This window comes from Callithrix jacchus, chromosome 3, assembly GCF_049354715.1.
Source record: "Callithrix jacchus isolate 240 chromosome 3, calJac240_pri, whole genome shotgun sequence".
Classification (NCBI taxonomy): domain Eukaryota; kingdom Metazoa; phylum Chordata; class Mammalia; order Primates; family Cebidae; genus Callithrix; species Callithrix jacchus.
The window spans coordinates 184134209-184156837 of NC_133504.1; the positions used below are offsets into that span (position 1 = coordinate 184134209).

The 22629-nt window shown below is 47.5% G+C and overlaps 1 protein-coding gene across 3 annotated transcripts in view; it reads left to right on the forward strand.

Annotated features, from left to right (window-relative positions):
- The window catches only part of SLC2A9 (solute carrier family 2 member 9), a 246552-nt gene that overhangs the window by 108030 nt on the left and 115893 nt on the right, over window positions 1-22629 (forward strand). For all 3 annotated transcript variants that reach the window (XM_017970671.4, XM_008993600.6, XM_054253479.2), the window contains one exon: window positions 6450-6582. In XM_017970671.4, the coding sequence (XP_017826160.4) occupies window positions 6450-6582 (133 nt within the window). The remainder of the gene's footprint in view (window positions 1-6449; window positions 6583-22629) is intronic.

Sequence of the window (22629 nt, forward strand, 5' to 3'; positions counted from 1 at the left end):
GTATTTTAAGAGCAGGAATGTCTGTTGTTTCAGGGGTTTCAGTCTAGCTGGAGAATCTCTCATCTGTGCAGTCATTCATCCTCCCCAGCAGGCATTCAGTAAACAGGCATTTATTAAACACCTGCCTTGTACCTGGCGCTGGGCAGATACATACAGGAACAAGGCAGCAGATGGCCTTTCAGGAGCTCAGTCTGTAGGGAAATACAACCATAAAAAGCACATTGCTATGCAGAGAAGCAAGTGGTTTAGTGGAAATTGGTACCAGATAGAGAAGTCATCCGTGGAAGAGAATGCTATAATGTACAGGATGAGTACATAGACGTGCTGTAGAAAGGGGTTCTTGCTAAGCTGGCCTAGCAGCATCCTTTGCTAAAGCCAGATTTTATAGGGAAGTACACAGAGGGGCCTAGGATGAATTTCAATTGACTAAATAATGTTTGGCCAAGTAAATAATTTTTTTCAGGTGTGTGATGTGTGGGTGGACATGAAGATTTAGAATCATGGGCCCATAGATGTGTCTTAGATGGAATTCCCCAGAAAAGAGACCCTGAGATGGAGATGTGGGCAGGAAGCTGATTGGAGAATGAGCTCAGACCAATGCCTGTGGTGGAGAGAAGGGAGGAGGATTCAGCAGAGGGAAAAGGTGAGCAGCCCGTAGTCACAACAGAGGTCTCACTTGAGCCCCTGGGGAGCTCTGGAGCTTGGATGGCCCATCAGAGTTAGATCATTTGGATGTGGAGGAACAGACATTTATGCCCCACATCAGTCAGCCATTGGATGCAGTTTGCTCTTGGGGAGGCCTGGATAGCCTCCCCAAGGTGGAGGAAACATCCTTCAGGGGCAATTCCAGGGGGCAGGCCCAGCTGTGGTCCACATCCAGCAATGCTCCCAGCAGCTATAAAGCAAGCCTGTTAGTTCTGGGCCATGCACCACCATCCACTGCAGGTGACACAGATGTGGGGAAGCCCTAGGCCAGTGGCTGTCAAATAGCTGTACGTTAGAGTCACCTGCAGAGCTTGAACAACCCCAGAACCTAAGCCGCACCCCCAGACCAATTCACCCCAAATCTGAGTGTAGGGAATGAGTATCAATAGTTTATAAAACTCCCCAAGTGATTCCAATGGGCAGCCAAGTTCAAGAATCACTGCCCGGGGAGTGTGAGAGACGAGTGAGAGGAGGGCTTGCCTCAAAACCCCAAGAAGCTGGAAGAGAACCAGGGAGAGTGTGTCACAGAAGGCAACGGGTGGAGGGTTTTAGAAAGAAGTAAGTGGCCACCTTCAGCAAGAACCTACATGCCTGAGTGAGAGGGGCAACCAGCTGTTCTAAAATGTACTCAGAATTTGTATTAATCAGGTATGGTGAGGTAATGGGCATGGATGCAACTATGTTTGAAAGAAGAATTTATTACTCACAGTTCCCTAGAGGAGGGGACATGCCACACCATGCAGGGCCACTCGGGGAGGCCCTGGGGTCAGTCAGGAGGCAGGAGGAAGGAGGGGGCAGCCTGCACCGGAACCTTTATTGTGGTCCCATGGCAGGAGTGAGTGAGCAGGGGAGGCAGGCTTGGGATCATGTTGCCAGGCTCTGGGCTAGGGGGCTGTTCCCTAGTTTTCCGGTACCTGGCTCTGGAGTGACCTGGGAGAGGGATAATGTTGGCTCAGAGAGTGAGAGTTTGATAAGGGAAGTGATTGGAGTATAGGTTTTGGATTGGTGGGTTTGCATATAAAAGGTGTGCTCTCAGGCAAGTTGTTCACTAGCTCTAGGAATTATTAATAGCTAGGGAACTGCTATTAATGACGGCTCTGGGAAAGTCAGTCTCTCTGAAATCAGAAAGGCCATACAATATGAAAGTGTAATGAAATATAGGAAACATAAAACATGATAAATATTCATACACTAACCTCATGGCCGCCTAGGTTGGGGGTCAGAGTGGGCGGGATTTAACCTCAGCTCACCCCCTTTTCAGGGAGGTAAGTGCTGGGTGCACCTTTCACACATATACAGAGTAGCCTTGACTCTGGATCCTTTGGGCTGCAGTGGAGAAACAGAAAGAGATGTCATCCTTGCAGCAGAGATGGTGAAAAAGCACCTGTACACCCGCAAGCTAGGAGAACTGCAGGGGTGAGTGGGTGGTCCCAAGGTTGGGACACTCCAGAACTCTCAGAAAGGGCTCACGAGGACAATATCAGTTTTACACATCCATTGGCCCCAGAGACCCAAGGTAGAACCTCAAACACTTGGTCCCTATAGCGATCAGACCTTGGCTAGCGAGCCTGGGGAAGAGGCATAGGAAGGAAAAGAGAAATAGAGAAGTCAGTCATCTACCTCCCACCCCAGCTCTTTCCACTGCAGGCTTCCAGCCGAAAGCAGGCTTGGAGGAAAGGGGACAGGAGATGGAAGATGTGTCATTCAATCTATTCACTTGGGTTGATTTTGATTATTATTTTATACTGGCCATTTTGATGTCTAAATTGAAATTGTAATTCTAGGATAGGCCCCTGCTCAGTCTGAGCAGACAAGAGCTGAGCCCCTAGAATGGGGCAGGGAAATAAAACCCCAGGGATTAACCTTTAGAGGAACACGGAGACAAAGACCCAGGTTGTATTAGATGACGTTCCCGACTGTGCTTATGTAACACAAAGTTACATTTGTAACACACTTAGCAGGGAGCTAGGCATGTGGAGAACACTTGATCAGTGTCAGCCATTATTAGAATAGGAGCCTAGAATAATAGCCTACATATGATGAAATATAAAGAAGAACATTTCATTTAATCCCCCAAATTGCTCTGTAAGGTAGGTCTTGCTCTTCGCCTTTCCAATCCGGCAGCATGGAGCAATGGCCACCTCTGGAGCCCTTTTGCTGTCAGCGGCTTAAGGGGCCCAGCCAGCATTCGACCTCCCCCTGCCCATCCCGCTCCACTTGATTGGGGGCCATGGGCATGTTGGGATGTCCTTTATAAGAACTTGACTTGGAGTAAAAGCAATGATTTCAACTCTACGTAAACATTTTTTGCTGATTCATCATAGTCCAGGAAGATATTACTTATGGACTGAAGCAGTCTATAGCTTATGGGAAATATGACCAGAATTCTATTTAAAAAATGGAAACCTTACAGATTAAAGAATAAGATAATAGAGTTATCGGAAGGCCCATTCACCTGACCTGATTGGGAGTTAAAAATCACCTCAGCCGACAACACTGTCCTTTTCCCTCCTCCTGAGTGAAATAGCAGGTGCCAACTCTCTGCCCGTGTTCTCCTATATGGATGCTCTTGGGTTTTACCACACCCAGCAGGCTGAACTAACACACAGAGACTCATCTTTGAGGTTGTCTTTTGGTGGCACCTCATGGTCTTGTGTCAGGCAAGTAATACCCAGTTTTTTAAAACATGCCTTCCTTTTGAACAGCCCCTGAAAAACACACTCAGAGGGCACTCTCTGCAAATGGCAAGGGCTGTGTGTGAAATGGACCAGTGTGTAGGAAAGCCCTTTCTCATGCTTGTTTGTTCCTTCAATAGACACGTATCTATCTGCTACCATGTGCTGGCAGGTCTCTGCCTCCAGGCCTCGCACAACTATGTAAAATGCTGAGGCCTCAGCTCTGTGGTGGGACTGAGTGCCCAGGAGCTCCGTCAAGAGCCACTGAGGTTCTGAGGCTTCACTGGCCCTTCCCCTGAGTCTGGTGGCCTTGTGGCTCCTCCCTGGTCACTAGGCATGTCTCACCATGCCTCCTGGATCTGAATGCAGACTCTGGAATCCCAGACTTGGCGGCCAGTCGTGCCTCTATGACCAAGTTGTGGCCTCAATGAACCATTGAACCTCTCTGTGCTACAGTTAATATTTCTGTAGAGGGAAGATAGTAACAGGCTGTCTGTCCACGAGTTGCTGTGAGGATGAGAGGAGATGGACTATGCAACGTACTTGGTAATAAAAACCAATCTTTCCTGTTGAACACCTACAGTGTGTGCAGCCCTGCGCTCTGCACTCCAGACATCCAGTCATGGACTTCATCCTCCCAACAGCAGTCCTCCCTGGGAGTATGTGTTGTCTTTATCCCCATTTTATGGATGAGAACACTGAGTCATGGGCATTTCAGTAACTTGCCCACAGCCTCAGTGAATGGGGATAGAGGCAGAATCCAAATCCAGACAGCCTGCAAGAGAGCTGTGCCCAAAACCGCTCACGATGTTGTTCTGACCCAGGCTGCAAGCCCCTACTCAGTAAGGGTTGCTGGTGGTGATTTCATCTTTACCACGGCCATTGAGAGAGAAGACACGCGTGGTCATCGTCAGAAGCTGTTCCATAAAGCACAGGGCACAGCAGAGTCTTTATTGTGGCCCCATGGCCGGAATGAGTGAGCAGGGAGGCAGGCTTACTCATTGAGATGACGTGTGTGCAGGGCATCCTGGCTGTTTTTATTATATGGGTGGGCCACATGCATGACATGAGTGGAAACCCGTCATTCAACACACACCTACCCACACACCCAATCGCACTTTTCTTGGCAAAAGGTGAAGGGAATAATCTCTCCTAACTACAGTACCTCTCCCTGCAGCCAACTAATATTTCCAGGAAAACTCTGAACACTTTCTGGAAAAAGCCAGGTTCACAGATTCTGCTGCTGGCTAAGCTCAGTCCCTCTGGAGTAAACTCTTATCTGAGCTCCACTCTGGACACTCCCGACCCACACCTTTACCACTGTTCACCTCAGGGATGTGTACAGAGTGGCCACTGCCATTTTCCTTCTGGAGTTCAGAAATGTTGGCATCCCAAGCTGGTGGCTGCCCACCTGAGGTTTAAAGAATCTGCCTTTTCTCCAGAGGTAGAAATAAGACCACACTCACGCATGTGACCTCCCTTAAGCAAGAGTCCCACGTCCTTGTATTTAACACACCAGAGATCAAAGGCTGTCCCATGAACTTGATCAGGTATAGCCTTATCAAGTTATGAACTTAAACCTTTCAGGAATAAGTCATGCAAAGTTAAACATACCCGCTGACTGTACGATTTTAAAAACACTGAATCGTAGACTCAAGGAAATAGAGTGTCCATCTCAGTTAGTACACAGACCCCTCAAAGGCTCCCGTTGTCCTCAAGCCAAGTCCAAGAGCCATGGAAAGGCAGCAAAGCCACCCATGACCTGACCTCCGCCCGAGGCTGCAGCCTCAGCTTCCACATCTGCAGCATCCCCTGACCTTGCATCCCCACTACAGTTGTTTCCCAGTGAGCCGGGGCGGGTCATGCCTTGGTGTGGTTGTACATGCAGTTCTGGGGGTGCCCTTCCATCCAGTGGCAGCTCCAAAAGCCACCCCTGGGAAGTGCCCCTTCTGTGATGATGCTGTGGGAAAAGATTGGGCTTGATTTCCACCTGCGTGGCTCCTGGCTGGGAGACCTCAGCACAGGAATCCTTGCCACACCTTAAATATGCAGCAGCAGTGCTGGCTCCGTGTGGGGCTGGTGGCAGTGCTGTGGAAGGAGACAGCCGTGAGAAGGGCTCACGCCATACCTGGCATGTGGTAGGAGCTTCATGGGGTTGGTTCCCTTGTGTTTTCTCAGATTCTGTTTTTGCCCTTTCTGAGATGGCAGCCAAACCCCGAGAGAAAACAGAATCAACAACAATGCCACAGACAGGCCTAGTGGGAATTCCACTTCTATGTATGTTGGGTTTTTTTTTCTTCCTGGTCTTTCTTTTTTAATCAAGCTATGACACACATGCCATAAAATTCATCCTTTTAAAGTATACAGCTCAGTGGGTTTTGGTATCTTCACAGAGTCTGGCCACCATCAGTTTTCTCTAATTCTGGTTATTTGCATCACCCTAGAAAGAAACCCCACATTGGGGAGCAATCACTCCCCACCCCACTGTCCCTGGCCCTCCCAGCCCTCCAGCAGCCCTAGCCTACCTCTCCCAGCCTTCTAGCAAGAGCTTCCCTGAAACTGGAAAGCTGACATTGGCCTTGCCAGTTCCTCAGAAGGCGATGGAAGGGCTATGCTGGCTGGCGGAACCAGAGGAGTTTTGTGAATAAAAACTGTTACTAAGTACAGGAAAGGGAATCAAATCTAAGGTACCCCTTAGGTGGAGATGAGGACTGGACCAGCTGCTGGCCATGTGCTCACTCTGGGCCTTGGGGCCCTACTACTCTGGGAAGGTGGAGTCAAGCAGCCCCTATGGCCTTGGCCAACCTGAGCCACCTGCTTTTCAGAGCCACTACCCAGGTCACCATCTCACAGGGGACTCTGAGGAGTGTCTGGACTCACACATGGAAAATGCTGTATACATGAGACTGGTGCCCAACCTGACTCAGTTCATTCCTTCAGCCTTTGCTCGTGGGGATCATGTTGGGCAGGAAGACCTTCTGTAGGGTCGAAAACACCTGGCCCAGTTGCCCAGTCCCCTCAACAACAACCAAAGGCCACTGCACTCAGCAGCATCTCCTTCTCCCTCAGGAGAGTACCTGGCCATACCTGTTTGGAGTGATTGTAGTCCCTGCCGTCGTCCAGCTGCTGAGCCTGCCCTTTCTCCCTGACAGCCCATGCTACCTGCTATTGGAGAAGCACAATGAGGCGAGAGCTGTGAAAGGTAAGGGCCCTTTCCTTTCTACCACAGCTCCAGCCCCTGCACAGGTCAGCCCTGAAAGGCATGCTGGGACTTGGGCCGATGGGCACAGGAAGGGGTGTTGTCATTGTTCCTCTTTGCAGGCTCTGGGCTGGGTGTCATAGGGTACCTTCTCATTTCATCTTCCCAACAGCCTTGCTGGGGGGACAGAGAGGAGACACAGAGTCACCCAGGGAGTCTGGAAAAGCCAGAATGGACAAGATTAGATGTAGGTACCCTCACTTCTGGGCATCGTGTCCCCACTGCCACCTCACTGGTTGTTTCCAACCACAGAAATGAACCCATCTCAAATTTCTGAGTGACTTAGGTGCATGGCGGCCCTCCTTCCACTCCTTCTCCCTTCACTGACTTCCTTTGTCTTAACATTTCCGTGCCAGGAAAGGAAAAGATGCCAGGACAGATTGAACACCAGATCCCACCAGGCACTGGCCTGAGTGCTTCTGCACAGTGACCCATGGGACCTTGCCAGCAGCCCCTCGAGGGAGGAAGGAGTATACACTCATTTTGCAGGAGAGAAAAATAAGGCTTGCCAAGGGGCTTGGAAGTCCATCTCAGGCTTTCTTCAAATGTCCTAAATGGGGGGATGTTGAGTCAGATTCAAAACCTGGGTTTCAGAATCAGAGGCATCTCTCCACGGAGACCTGAACGGGTAAAATGATGTTGCTTAGAGATAGACAGTGCAGAATGAACAATCACATCCTCATTCTTTTAGTTGTATAAATCCAGAGGCAGCTGACAGCACCAAGGTTAGTTAGGCACGTGAAGGTAACCGGCACTACCTTCATATCCAGCTCTGCTGTCCGACCTTGAGCAATTATTTTTTTAATCATTCTGAGTCTCAGAACCCTTGTCTGTAAAAAGGAAATGACACAAACCTCCCTGGTGGGGCCATTGTGAGGATTGAATTAGATGGCACATATATAAGGCTCATAGTATTACCTGCTATCATTATTACTGAGAACTCTGTGCATTTTAGTTCTAATCTAGATTTCACCTATGTCCAAATCCAGGGAAAACCTTGAGAATTATATATACAATTTGTGCAACATCTTTTGAAATTCACCCTACCTAAGTATTTTCTGAATTAACAAATAGCATACTAAAATAGTAACAATCGCCTATATTCGTCCAGTAGTTTCTGGATCAGATTCATTTTCTCATTTATAACATTTCTCTGAAGTGAAGTCAGAGAAGGTAATTGTTATTACCTTCATTTTGCAGATGAAGACACTGAGGCTTGCAGGGATGAGTCAGTTTCCCAAAGCTGTGGGTTCTGGCTGATAGAGATTTACAGAGGCTTTTGAAAACGTGATGGAAATGATAGTGTTTTCTTCAACACAGTGACTATATACACAAAATTCTGCCTGTGACTTGGTGATGGCCCTGGGACTTGAGCCCTCTTTTCTCCAGAGGACACTGCTTAATAACTCCCACCCGCTGTCTCAAGTCCATTAGTAACCAAAGGATTGGAACCCAAGGAAGATTTTCCTCTGTGTACCCCTTGTCTACAGAGAGACGCCAGGAAAGGGAAGTAGTGGGTATTGTATCAGGTGACTTCCCATGGGGCCAGTGAGGAGAAAAACCAATTAAAAGTTGGGTTCAGATGGTTGTCAGATGGCAGAGGATCTGGAGTGAAAAGAAGGGGACTAAGAGAGAGAACCAAGGAGATCCGATTCCAGAGAGCACCAGGGCTGTGCATTATTGGAAGAGGGCGATCCCTCCAGCTCTGCCTCCACTGGCCTGGGAGGTACCCTGCACCCCATCTGGCTCTCCTCGGGAAAAACTCTAGAGAAATGCTTCAATTAAGTACAGTTGGAATGAATAGTGCATGTCAATGCCAGACAGTGAAGATGGTTTTAAAGTTTTATTTCACAGCACAGTAGGGAGTGAGGGAGAAGGGCAGTTACAAAACATTATAAATATTACATGTACACTTTATAAAAGAACAAAGATGTTGGCCTTAAGTTGAAATAGATTATTGAAATTTTCATCTGTACTTATAAAAGTGCTAATTTTACTCCAACATTCAGCAAGCAATGGGGTAAGACAGGGGCCTGAGAGAGGGTGAGGTAGGGTGACGGTCTAGTTAAGGGAGATGGACAGAAACACCCACTAATGACTCATTGGTTTTGAAAACTATTTCATTCTAAGCACTTCACATACATTAGATCATTAAATCCTCACCACAACCATAGAAAGTAGGTCACATTTTTATTTCCATTTTACGACCACAAAAAACGAAAAACAAAGAGGACAGGATAACTTGGCCGAGGACATAAAGCCAGCCAGTGACAGCACTAAAATGTGAATTCTGACAAGCTGGCTCTGGAACTTATGAACGTAAACAAAATCCACTTTATTACCTAGCACCATGCTCGGCGCTGTGGGAAACACCCCTTCTGCAGCCTGTTGATAGTTTGGGGAAAAGGGGCCCTGTATCAGTCAACTATTACCATAATACTGCTGTATAACAAAACACCCAAAATACACTGGCTTGAGATATTAGCATTCCTTAGCTCACAAACCTACAGGTCAACTGTGTTGTTCTGTTCATCTTGGTAGGGCTTGACCTTAAAATCCTTCTTGAGGCCAGTTGAGGTTCACCCACCTGTCTGGTGGTCAGCTGGCTGACCCAGGTTGGTTCTAGCTCTGTTTGACATATCTCATCCCCAGCTGGCCAGCAGGGTACATTCTCATGGTGATTAGAGAGGAAACAGAAAACACAGGCAGTTTCTCCAAGCTTGAAATCTCCTAAAATCCTACTGGCCAAAGTAAGTCACATATCTAAGCCCAAAGTCAGAGTGAAAGGGGGCTTCAGAGTTTTAGGACAGAGGACATAAATGTAGGGAGGCCACGAACTGGAACCATCAACACAATCACTTTAGACAAGAGGGCCCTTTTGGGATGTTCCTATCCCTACTGCATCCCCACCCCCAGTTCATAGTGACAGGGAATGAGTCCCAGGCCCTGGGTCTTAATTCTTTATGCCACCCTTGTCAGTTTAGGAAAGCCCCACCCTCCAGTGCCTGAAATGAGGGAACCCTCAAACTTCTACTGTGAGAAAGGGAAATTTATTTAATTGAGTAAAAATGAAATACTACTATAAGGAATACTGTTCAGAAAGTAGTGTCAGGGAATTGCACTGATGGCCGTAAGAGGCAGACACTGTATCCAAAGCAGGGTAAGCAAAAGGGAAACTTTTGATGCATGTTGCTCACGATCCGAGGGCACCAGTAATGAGCACTCTTCCTCTTTCCAGCCAAAGTTGAAACCAATCAAGAGATGGATACACAAGTGGAGGAGGTGGGACAAAAGTATCACTTTTGGTGTGAATAAAGATGACTAGGAGATTTGGCCTTAGGTCCGATGGCCAAGAGAGCCTCATAAGGTTGTACCCCAGAACTGAACTTGCCACCTACTCACGGCTCTCTGACAGGGCCCATCCCTGAAAGGCTTAGAATGGAACAGAGAGTGTGCTCTTTTAGCTAGATAGGTCCCAAAAAGAAAGGGAGGAACTAAGCTGTACAGGCCATTTCTGTCCCCCAGCTTAAACGATTAGTTAAGTTCCCTCTCATCTCCTGGAGAGGAGCAAATGAGGTGAAGATGGACATACTAATGCCCTTCCATGAAGAAAGCAGTATCCAGAGCTGGTAATAAATATTCTCCCTAATCATAACCAGTGAAAGGACGGGGTTTCCTTCAGGTATGGTGAAATCCAGGAGCTACATCCAAGTCATTAAGGTACTACCTCTCTCTCAAGAAACCTTGGCATTCTTAGTATTTCATTGGCTTCATTCTTAGATAGTCTTTCTGTGCTTGATATAAAGAAAGCCCTGAGCAGCTCCAACTTGGTAAGACTAACTCAGAAGGAGAGACATTCTCTTTCACACAACATACATTTCAGTCTCTGAAGAAACTAATTCTAATTGGTCCTTCCTGGACCACAACCATCCTTGAACCAATCACAGCAGTGGGAGTTAGAATTCCCAGATTGGTAAGTTACCATCCATTTTGGTGATTGGGAGATGGAGGGTTATGAGGTTTGACTGACATATCTACCGAGATTATTGGGAGCACAGGAGGATAGCTTCAAGGAAAAGATGCAGCAAGAGAAAAAAAGTACAGGATGCCCATCACCATGCAAAAATGACCCTTTTACCCCATCTGGATGCACCTTCCCTGGTAGTGCTATGTCCCCTGTCCCCCATGGTCTGTGTTGGTCTTTGCTGTCAGAACTCCAACTGGGGATAGACTTGGCGGGGAGCTCACACCACAGCCCCAAGATAAGCACTTCAGAGCAGTCTTGATGCGTCTCCTTTTTTATTGCTTTGTGTATTGGAAGGAGTGTGTTTTTGTGGGATGTAGCATTTGGGAGCCAATTATTGGCTGGAACCCTGACCTAAATGGAAAAGGAAGATTATCCATGATTGGCCAGCATTGGAATGTCCATTGGCATTATGATTGGAGGAATTTGGTTTCTTTTTTTTTGTTTTGGTAGGGAAAGGTATGTGTATCATGATTAAGTCCTGCCCCTTATGATAGAAAACTCAAAATATTCGTGTCCTAAACAAAATAGATATTTGTCTCTCTCATACATTTTTAAAAATGCTCAAAGTAGGTCATCTATGGCTGTTATGGTTCTTCGTGGTATCAGAGACCTGGCTCTATTCATCTTTGACTGCCATCCTCAGAAGGTCATTTCACGGCCCAAAGCAGCTGCCATTGTGACCGCATTCCAGCCAGAAGGAGGAGGGTGAGAGGAAGGGATTGTTTTCCCCTTCTACTCTAAGAATTCTCTTGGAAGGTTCACACACTTTTGCTCCTGTCTGCTTCATCAGAAGGGAATCCCATAGACTCTCCTGACTGCCAAGAGACTGGGAAATGTGGTTCTTCAGTGCACCATTGCCACAAGAGTCAGGGTCTGCTCCTGAGGAGGAGAGGAGCATGAATGATGAAACTTGCCTCTGCCACAAGTAAGCAAGAAATCAGTGGAAGGGCCTATAGCAGGGACTGCTGGAACTGAGGCATTTTGGGTGGGTGCCTTGGAAGCTGAAAACTTGTGGCACAGTTGAAACAGCCATTTAAAGCTGAGTTTGAAGTGGGGCTGAGTGGGCACAGGAGGACTGCTCGCCTTCAGCTCTGGTGCTGCGCCACACCCACCGAGCTAAGCAAAAGCCCCAAAGTGCATGCTACCTGCCTTCCTTTGTCAATCCTGAGCACCCCGTGGCAGTTTTACTACCACCCCATAAAGACTGTCAGCCACCTTCTGGTAAAGCAGCTTTCTGCATCTCATGCCATTTCTTTTCTTTTTCTTTCTTTTTTTTTTTTTTTTTTTTTTTTCTGAGACCGGGTCTCACTTCCTTGCTCAGGCTGGAGTGCAATGGCTCAAAACTGCAACCTCCGGCTTCCAGGTTCAAGCAATTCTCCTGCCTCAGCCTCCCAAGTAGCTGGGAATTATAGGCACCTGCCACCAGGCCCTGCTAATTTTTGTATTTTTTTTTTTAGTAGAAACAAGGTTTTGCCATATTGGCCAGGCTGGTCTTGAACTCCTGACCTCAAGTGATCTGCCGGCCTTGGCCTCCCAGAATGCTGAAATTACAGGTGTGAGCTACCGTGCCTGACCTCATGCTATTTCTAAGGACACCCTAGTGCCTTAGGGAATGGCACCGTGCAGCTTCTCTGTGGAGGCACTGGGCCACAGCCTCAGTGGCCTGAGGATTAAATGGCTGCCCCAGACCCCAGACCTTCAGACATAAGGACATATGTCAGCAAGTCACAAGTGGGTCCCAGCAGTAGCCCTAATGAAGACAGCTGACTTCCTTTTCTCCTTTGTGCTAGAAGCTAAAGTGTGTTGCCTTGGTTCTATAGGGTCTGGTTTTATTAAGGTAAGAAGAAAGTATACTCAAGTTAATTCATGCAAGAGGTGAGCTGAAAACAAAAACTTTTTCCCAGACCACTGCAACACTTTGCCCTCAAAAAAAAACATCGATTCCTTGGGGTGACCAGATCTGAAGTCCAGGTTTTCAGACCTGCAGGCAGTGATGGAGCCAGGTAAACACCCAGAAGAGGCACAACTGGCAGTCTCAGGTCTCTGCTTTTTTTTTTTTTTTTTTGAGACAGAGTCTCACTCGGTGTGCTGGAATGCGGTGGCAGGACCTCGGCTCACTGCAACCTCTGCCTCCCGGGTTCAAGCAATTCTTCTGCCTCAGCCTCCTGAGTAGCTGGGACTACAGGCATGCGCCACCACGCCCAGATAATTTTTTTTTTTTTTTTTTGTATTTTTAGTAGAGATGGGGTTTCACCATGTTGGCCAGGATGATCTTGATCTCTTGACCTCATGATCCACCCACCTCAGCCTCCCAAAGTGCTGGGATTACAGGCATGAGCCACTGTGCCCTGCGAGGTCTCTGCTTTTAAGGATTCACCATGATGTGTGAGTATGCCCTGATTTTCCTGCTGTCCCAGCTCCTCTCACTGTCTTCCCACTCATGGCCCAAGATGGTTGCCATCATGCCTGCCTCCAGCCTGTGCAAGTCTCGTGTGAACAATAGAAGACTCAGGGGGCAAATAATCAATTCACTGAGGGAGCAGCCTTATTTGGGGTGACAGATTCAGAACCAAATGGGAGAAGCCACAGTGACACAGATTTTGACTCGCCATAACAAAGGAGATGTAAGAATGTAATGGGCTGTTTATGGAGGTGAGAGTTTTCATTTCAGGAGGCCTGGGCAGGAGTGGGAAGAGCCACTGGAAACAGAGCCAGAAGGCCACACCCAGTCGCAGCCCTGCTCTTCTGCCTACCAACCTTCTCTAGGCTTCAGTTTCCTAACAGCAAAAAAAGGGAATACTAGTAACTGGAGAAAGTTCAAATCAAACTGGTATGTGTGGGAGAAGGGCTTCATAAACTGTAAAGGGGTGCGCATGTGAGGAAAGGATTGTCTGCTTCTGCGCTTTGCGTTTCTGCATCACCTTGCATTAGAAGGAAGAGATTCTATGGCTAAAATGAGTTTGACATTTTTTTGCTCTGGGAATAGAAAACTTTTTTAATTTTAGGGGGCAGCTGGGAATCACTCCCAACTTCGGCTTTTAAAAGTCAGCTGTTGTCAGCTATCTGGAGCATTGTCTGTTGTTCATCATGTCGACATGGGGGCAATCACAGAGATCACCTGCTAGGCCAGTTTTACCCACTCCTCCCTTTCCTGACCATCTTCGCATCCTAAGCATGTTTTCTTATTGCTGTTTTCATTTTGTCGCGTGTGGTTGGTGGAATAATGGTCCCCATGTCCAGTACTCACATCCATGTCTCAAGCCCCAGAATCCATGAATATGTTGCCTTCCACAGCAAAAGGGGCTTTGCAGGTATGATTACCTTAAGAATCTTGAGCTGGAGAAATTATATTGGATTATCTATGTGAATCCAATGGAATCACAAGGTCTTTAAGTGAAAAAAGGAGGCAGAAAAGTCAGACAAGGAGATGTGATGTTGGAATCAGAGGTTAGAGAGAGAGAGAGAGAAGAGACAAGATGCTATTGGCTTTGAAGATGGAGGAAGGAGCCCAGGAGCCCAGGAAAACTGGAAAAGGCAAGGGAACAGATTCTCATTTCAAGCCTCCAGAAGAAATGCAGTCCTGTTGACCCCTTGATTTTAGCTCGGTAAGACCCGTGAATTTCCAGAACTGTAGGGTAATAACTGTGTGTTGTTTTAAGCTACTAAGTTCATGGTTGTCTGTTCCTATATCAACAAAAGAAAGCTCATACATCGTGTTAAGGGAGGAAGGTCAGCTAAGATGGGACTATAATGTTTCCTTGGTTTTGAATATCGTTAAAACATTCCTTACCCAAATTCTCAAAATTGCTGGAAAATATTATTTTTCATATTTATTTCTTTATAAAAAATAACTGGGCCAAATGTCTTCATGCATGAGGCTTTTAAAGCTTTTTCTTGTCAATATAACATTCATTACTACAATTTATCAAGTGCCTGTGATACACATGGTGCTTTGTTTCTGTGATCTCCAGTACATCTCCAAAACTTGGGAGACAAGGGAATTACCACTCAGAGGCTGAGTAGCTTGCCTAAGATACCACCGATAGTTTGTGACAGAAATGAGATTCTAACTCAGTTTGTCTCACTTCAGATCTGAATTCACTGAAGTGCAGGGTGCTGCCTTGAGCATGTGTGTGACTCTATTTCTGAGACATGACATGCACATAAGGATGACCATATTAGCAAAAGATCATCACTCCATTGGTTGTTGGGTTGAAGACCCAGAAAATTTCTCCTGAAATATTATGATGTTATGTATTGAGTCAGGGTTAACTTCCAGATTTGCATTGGTTGCCTCTAAGAACAGTTAGGTAAGTAATCATGTATCTACTTAAAACTGAAAATGATATCCCATTGCCAATTTAGTTCACTCATTTAACAAACAATTATAGATGATTGTAGCATTATGAAGGCATGCTTAGGACATAATGTTCATGGGGGAATGAAGAGAACATGGAAAGAATCCGTGTGATCACAGATGTGCAGACATCACAGATGCGAGCAGCCCCGGGAAAGGCAGGCACAAACGGAGGCGCTGATGGGCGAGGGAGCTGGGCTTTGTGCTTGTAGGCTCTTGGTGAGGGAGGGGCAACAGAGGTAAACTCCTCCCTTACTCCCTCTCCTATGCACCAATGCACCCACCAACAACCAACGCAGGAACCCAGGAAGGAGGCCATGGGGTGATCGGCTAGCTCCTCAGGCCGCGCCATCTGTGGTGGCCTTACCTGGAGGCCCTCGGCTCACCTATCCCCACCTGGAGATGACTGGGGAGAGAAGAGGGGCTGTTTAATGTTCCAAGCTTGCCCTTGTCAATGATAAAGATGGTCCCATCTCCTAAACTGGGCAGAGGGAACTGGGCAGATGGAGATGGGGACGTACTGCTTCAGAGGTCTTCTCTTGGTCTCTGCTGGGATAGTCACCCGCTCCCGGAAGACCCGTGCCCTCCTCCTTCATTGTTGCTTTGTTTCATTTTTAAGATGTGAACCAAGGCAGGTGACCTCTGAGAGTCTCCTCATTTTCCCATGGACTATGTCCCAGGACTTCCTTTTCCCTGGCTAGAGAGACAACTTAGTGGGATGGGGTGCTGAGTGAAGAAACAGTGGCCCGTGGAGATACGTGTCTCCCACAAAATACCCAAGGGCCAAAAAGGGGCAGGAAAACACAGCTCAGAGACCACCCTCCCAAAGCCTCCAGTCCTCAGAGCACACATGCCTGGAAATTGCTCACATACTTCTTCATTCTAAAGAGAAGCAGCTCTTGCTTTAAGGACCAGCCTCACTTTAGATTTAGAGAATTGCTGAGGGTTTCGCCGAAGCTGAGGATGTTTTCTATGTTGTGCCTGTGGTGGGGCCATTCCTGTGCAACCTCTGAGATTGCTGGGGGTCTCTGTGCCCCTGAGAGCTGGGAGGAAGCTCTCAACTGTACCTTCAATTCGACAGCACAGGGAAGGAACACCCAGAGCATCCCTGTGCTTTGAGTCTCCTCTGCTCCTCGGGGACCAGTTCTGTTGCTCTTGGGATGATCATGATTGTCCCAGCTTGGAATTCAGTACCTTCTTTGGTTTTCTTAAAAACAGCAGCACCCATGTACAGCAAATCACTCGAGTTTAGAGACTGTATCGAAGATTTCAGGGTGGTCAGGAGGTGCTCTGTGAGGCTTGTGAAGCCTCATGGAAGGTTCCATCCTACCACTCACAACTTCCTCTTTCCTCTCATCCCCTCTGCCTTCTTCCCTAGATCCCCGATTTCTCCTCCTCCTAGCATTTTGATCAGCTTCCCGCCCATTTGGAAGCTGGAACCAGCACACATGCAGACATCCAGCAGACACATGCTTCAGACATTTGTCTAAATATTTTTCTTAGCCATGACAGTGCTAGAGAAACATTCTGGTGTTAGCCATGAAGTTGACACACTTGTCTTCCCCACTTTGTACCTGGTAATGTCGCTGCTGGCATCATGATGCTCCCTGGCTCTCTGGAAGGCCTACTGTGTATCACAGCATGTGGCCCACAGTTAGCTGAGAGTTAGCAGAGCTGGGAGCTGTTGGGAACCCAACCCTGTACATGGGTGCCCCATGTCCCAGCAGTGATGAGGGAGTGAGAAAAGGAAATAAAGACAAAGGCACAGAGTAGAAGTTCACAGCATGGGCCCAGGGGTCCAACTCACTCTTGTGCGAGGTGATCTGCGTTGGCACTGAGCTCTGGGTTTCCCATGCTTTTATTAGGTGTATACACTTGTTAATTGAGGGGTCAGGGAGCAGGGAGGGATGATTAGGGGAAGACTTGAAACTATTGGGATAGACCTTGAAACTAAGGTGGGCAAGATAAGCCAAGGGGGAGAGGTGTGGTCTGCAGTATTCAGTAGCAGATGTGATTCTTCTGCAAACCTAGAACACAGTTCTACTGCAGGTTGCTACCAAGGTGCATTTGCATCAGAAGCTTAGCGGATAAGGCGCCACCAGGTTTGACCACACCCAGTGCATCAAGGGGTTTTATTTCCCGGTCATTGTGGACACAGAGCAATCAAAATCACTCCATATTCTGAGAATCTAGGCAGAGCCTGTGGCATTCTGGTGATCTCTGCCCTGCGAGGCTTTTCCCCCTTGCAAGCTCGCATCTGCAAAGACCCTCCCGGATCTTGTGAGCAGAGGTTGCTTCCCTTCTCAGAGATCTCGCACAAGCCCTCTTTACGAGACCCTCGTGCAAACTCCACGTTGAGAAGGCATTGGGGAGACCAAAGCAATATCTCCTGCTCTGCAACCTCCCCGCGGTGTTTCCCAGTGTTACTGTGCTCCCAGATGGTCTTTACCTTAGGACTCCTGTTGCCCCTTGGTTTCTATTTTGCTGCACCAATATTTAATATAGCTTAGTTCGGGGTATAAACTTCAGTGTACAATAAGCAAAGCAAGCTTATAATTATTTAACTAGAAATAACATAGGTCCGCCACTGGCCATCTTGACCCTCAGGGGTCCAGCCCCATCTTCCCCATACCACAGCTGTGTGACTCAGGCATGCTGCCCATTATCTCAGACAAAGGCTCAGTTTTCTTGCCTGTGAATAACACAAATGCTTATCTCCAGGCCCAGGGAAATGATCATGTCAGATCTTCACAATTCTCTTTTATGAAGGCACTAATCCTGTTCATGAGGACTCTGCCCTCCTGACCTGATCACCTCCCCAAAGGCCCCACCTCCTGATATCATCAGTTTGGGGACTCATTTTCAACTTTTTAATTTTGGGTGGGACACAAACATTCTGCCCATAGCAATGGGATTCTGTCAGAAGGGCTCCAATTTCTAGGAGGCAACATAAGACAGCTGCCCCATCTTGGGGCCTTGGTGAAGAGCCCCCATGCTAATGAGGAAGGAGACTCATGGCTGTGCCTCCCAGATGCGCCTGGCGGGTTCAGACACAGCCCACAGCAGCTCCCCAAAATCCCTAAACCTATTCTTCACAGGCTGGGCAATTCATGAAATGGCAGCAATGCTCGTTTTAATGTTTTGTGAGCCACAGAGATTCCTGTGGGAAAGAGTGGAATGGAAACTGTTAAGCCCCCAATGTGAGGCCCTGGGACTCATCACTTTGACTGGGTGCGTCTGCAGGCGAGACAGTGCTGAGAGCAGATGTTCAGGGGCACGTGTCCTGAAACAACACGTGGCATCATCCAGGTTTCCTCACCAGTGACTTCTTGGGCATCAGTCTTGGGTCTTCCACATGGCAGGTGCAGAGAGACTGCGGAATGTGCGTGTTACACACTGGACAGGGGTCAAGAGTTCTGGTTTGGTCACAACACCTCCCTGGGCTGTGTTTCTCCACCTGTAGCATCAGAAGTGGAACAAGATGCTCTCCAAGAACCAGCCCAGCTCCAGGTTCTGAGGTCAGAATCAGGGCATGTAGGGGCAGGGGCTAGGGTCAGGCCCAAGGCTCCTGGAAGCACGTGTTCGGGCTCTGCTGCCACCCACAGGCTCCCACAGCAGGTGGTTATTAGTGTCATTGCTCCCCCTCCAAGGGACAGTGAGACAGCACAGAACAAGCACTAAGTGGGTTCAAAACCCCCACAGTAAGAAATAGGAATGCTTTTACACTGTTGGTAGAAATGAAAATTAGTTACCATTGTGGAGGACAGTATGGAGATTCCTTAAGGATCTAGAACCAGTAATATCATTTGGCCCAGCAATCCCATTACTGGGTATACATCCAAAGGGCTATAAATCATTCTACTGGAAAGACACATGCATACATGATTATTGCAGCACGATTAACAATAGCAAAGACATGGAACCAATCCAAATACCCGTCAGTGATAGACTGGATGAAGAAAATATGGTATATATATATATATTCCATGGAATACTATTATAGTCATAAAAAGAAATTAGATCATGTCCTTTGCATGGACATGGATGAAGCTGAAAGCCATCATCCTCGGTAAACTAACACAGAAACAGAAAACCAAATAACTGCATGTTCTCACTCATAAGTGGGAGCTGAATAATGAGAACACATGGACACAGGGAGGGGAACATCACACACCAGGGCCTGTGGGCAGGGGGCGAGGGGAAGGAGAGCATTAGGACAAATAGGTAATGCATGCAGGGCTTAAAACATAGACAATGGGTTGATAGGTGCAGCAAGCTGCCATGGCACACGTTTACCTTTGTAACACACCTGCACATTCTGCACATGTATCCTGGAACTTAAAAAAGTTTAAAAATTCCCCATAGTAAATCCAGCTCTGCTACCAACTGGCCACCACGCACCTCTCCAGATGACTGTTTCCTCATCTGCCCATGGCCAGGGTTGGGCTGGATGGTACCAGAGGGCTCTTCCAGCACCAATCCCAGGACTCTGTCAGGATGGGAACTTCCTCTGGGAACAGTGAGGATGCTTGTTCTGCTGTCAGACAATGTCTTAGGGATACAGCTGTTTTGGGGCACGAGAGGCAGGGCAGAGTAGTTTGAGAAAAAATAAAAAGCCATCTGTGGTCAAGAAAGTGTTTAGCTACCCAGGGAAGCATCTGTTCCAGTGGCCCCAGTGGACACACAGTGTCTTCGTCTACCTGGCATCATTTCTGTGCTTACCCTGGTGAAGTGGTGCAGTGGACAGATGAAGCTGTACATTTTGCTTTGTTCAAAGAGGGGATTCGATTGGGAGATCTCATCGCTTCCTTTGTTTGAGATCCTCTTACATGCTAGTGTGGGAGGCAGAATGATGACCTCCACCCCAACCTGAAAGATGTCCACTTTCTTCTTCCCAGAACCTGTGAATATGTTAGGTTACATGACGAAGGAATTAGGGCCACAGATGGAATTAAGGTCACAGATGGAATTAAGGCTGCTCGTCACTGACTTTGGAATAGGCAGTCCTGGACTACCAGGGTAAGCCCAGTGTGATCACAAGGGTTCTCGTAAGTGGAAAAGTGGGGCAAAGAGAGAGAGAGCCAGACAAGTGGCAGTCTGAGAAGGACTTGGCCCAAGGTTGCTGGCGCTGAAGATGGATGAATGGGACCAGGAGCCACGGAATGAAGGTGGACCATAGGAGCTGGAGAAGACAAGCATTCTCCCTAGAGCCTCCAGAAGAAACACAGCTTGCCACACTCAATTTTAATCCAGTGACACCTGCTTCAGATTCTGACCTCCAGAACTGGAAGATGATAAATCTCCATTGTAATTTGCTGTAGCAGCAAGAGGAAGTGAATAAAGCTACCTACGTGGCAGCCATGACCTTAGTCCGCCCCACCCACCAAAAAAAGCCTACAAAGTTTCTACCTTTTGCTTTATGGATGAGGAGACCAACACTCAGAGAGGAAATGTCAAGATCACAGAGCTAGTGCATTGATCAATGTTCCACTCAGGAAAGTGGAAATAATATTTCAGAGAGGCACTGGATGCCAGGAAATGGTTACAGAGGTGGCAGTAGGGCTGGGGGAGCAAAAGGAGTCAGGCAGAGTTACCCTGGAGCCCATGTGTTCATCCTCCTGCCCCTTTCCAGGAGAAACGGCTCAGTCCCAGCTCAGCCAGTGGCCTCAAAGTGCTCACCTCTCTGCAAAATGAAAGGGTTGCACTGACATTGGCTCACTTCTAATTTCTGAAGCCTAAAAGAAGCTCCTCTTTGCCTAGCTGAGTTCAGCTACCCTCCTCCAGTCACATTTGTGTCAAACTTTGTCCTCCTTTTTGGGTCACACCATGCATATGCCAGATTCTGTGGTCTTACAGAGCCAGCTATGATGCCAGGTGAGTCTGGGTTCAAGAACTCGTCCCACCTCTTACTGACACTGCTGGAAGCTTGACCGCGGCAGCGGAGCAGATGCTGGAGCTGCTGTTGCGAAGGTGGCTCATGTCCTTGGCATGGATGACATGGGAACCACAGCCTGTGAGGCTAACCAGGAGCCACCGCTGATGGTGCTGGAGCTTTGATTAGCAGAAGAGGTCCTTTCTTCCTCCAGCAATCAGCCATGCGTCAGTGCCTCTCACTGCTGGAATCTACAGGAACCTGCTAGCACCAGAGTAAGGAGATGTAGTCTGTAGGGAGTAAGGATGTGCAGTTTGTAGGCTTCTAGCCCCCATGACACAGAAGAGTCCTAAAAGGTGGTTTTTGGGGCTGAGTTCCAATGGGGCAAATGCAAAAAGCTCGTAAGTGACAGGATGCTCTCGGCACATTCGTCTCAGCATCTGTGCGCTGGCTCCTTCACCTGGAAGGCTCTTTCCCCAGATGTCTGCACAACCCACAGCTCCCTCACTTCCTTTAGGTCTCTAGTGAAATAGCATCTTCTCAAAAGCGTCTTTTCCAGCTGCAGTAGCTCAGTGTCCTCTCTTCTCACTGCCACTTACCCTGATTTATTATTCTTAGCACTCATTATGACCTGAATGATATGTTTATAAATTAATTTGCTGAGTATCACTCCCCTCCACTAGAATGAAAAGCTTCATGCCGGGAGGGACTTTTCCTGTTTTGCTTATTGCTGAAACCCCAGCACCTAGAGCAGTGCCTGGCATACAGTAGGCATTTACTTATTAAATTATTGTTGCATGAATGAAGAAAACCAAAGTATACCAAAGTCTGTACTCAGCCCACTGTAGCACACTGCTGCTTAAAGTTCTGTGGTACATACTTGGAGGTGTTTATAGCAATCAGACGGAGACTTACTTGCTGTGGGAACATGAAGCAATTTTGCCCAGAGGAGAAGCAGGCATAGAGAAAGAAAGAGACAGAGTGCCATTTTTACAGGGGAAATATTTCAGATCATTGCTTTGGGCCTTCTGTGATGTTTCTGTGTTGATAGTTTCTACCTCTGTTCTGAAGAGGTCTTCCTCATGATAGAGATATTTCAAGTGGCAAGATACACACACACACACACACACACACACACACACCTCATTTCAGGTCTCCCTGCAGGCACCCTCCATGTGGCAGGGAAGGTTATCCGGGCAAGGATATTTGAAGTTGTTCTGAGAGGGAAAGAACCGGACTATGAAATGTTTACAAAGTGTTCGGTAAAGGTGCAGACTCTTCATGTTTACAGAGGCTTCAGTCCAAAGCACTTTTAGCCAAACATGGAGACCACCAACAAAGTATAGGAACCTTTCCACAAAGTCAAAATCTGAGTACTAGGAACCGAGGTTATGGCTCACAGAGAGCTGTCTTTTGGTATATAATGCATGCTCAATAAACGTGTGTTGAAGGAAGGAACAAACCGATGAAGCTCCTTAAAACACAGGTGGAGAGCATCCTAAATCTGTGCAGTGATGAGAGAAGAGGCAGGAGAGGGGCTTGTCCTGTGCTAAGGCCCTGTGGCATACAGCCGCATTCTGTTGGCTCACCCACTGCAGCATTCTCTAAGTCTTAAGAGATTTTCTAGCTATGGATGGCTTTGGCGTGGTTCCCATCTGTGGCACTAATCTCATTAGATTGTTTTGAATGTTTAAATAATTTAATTCACATAAGGAGCTTATCACTTTATATAGA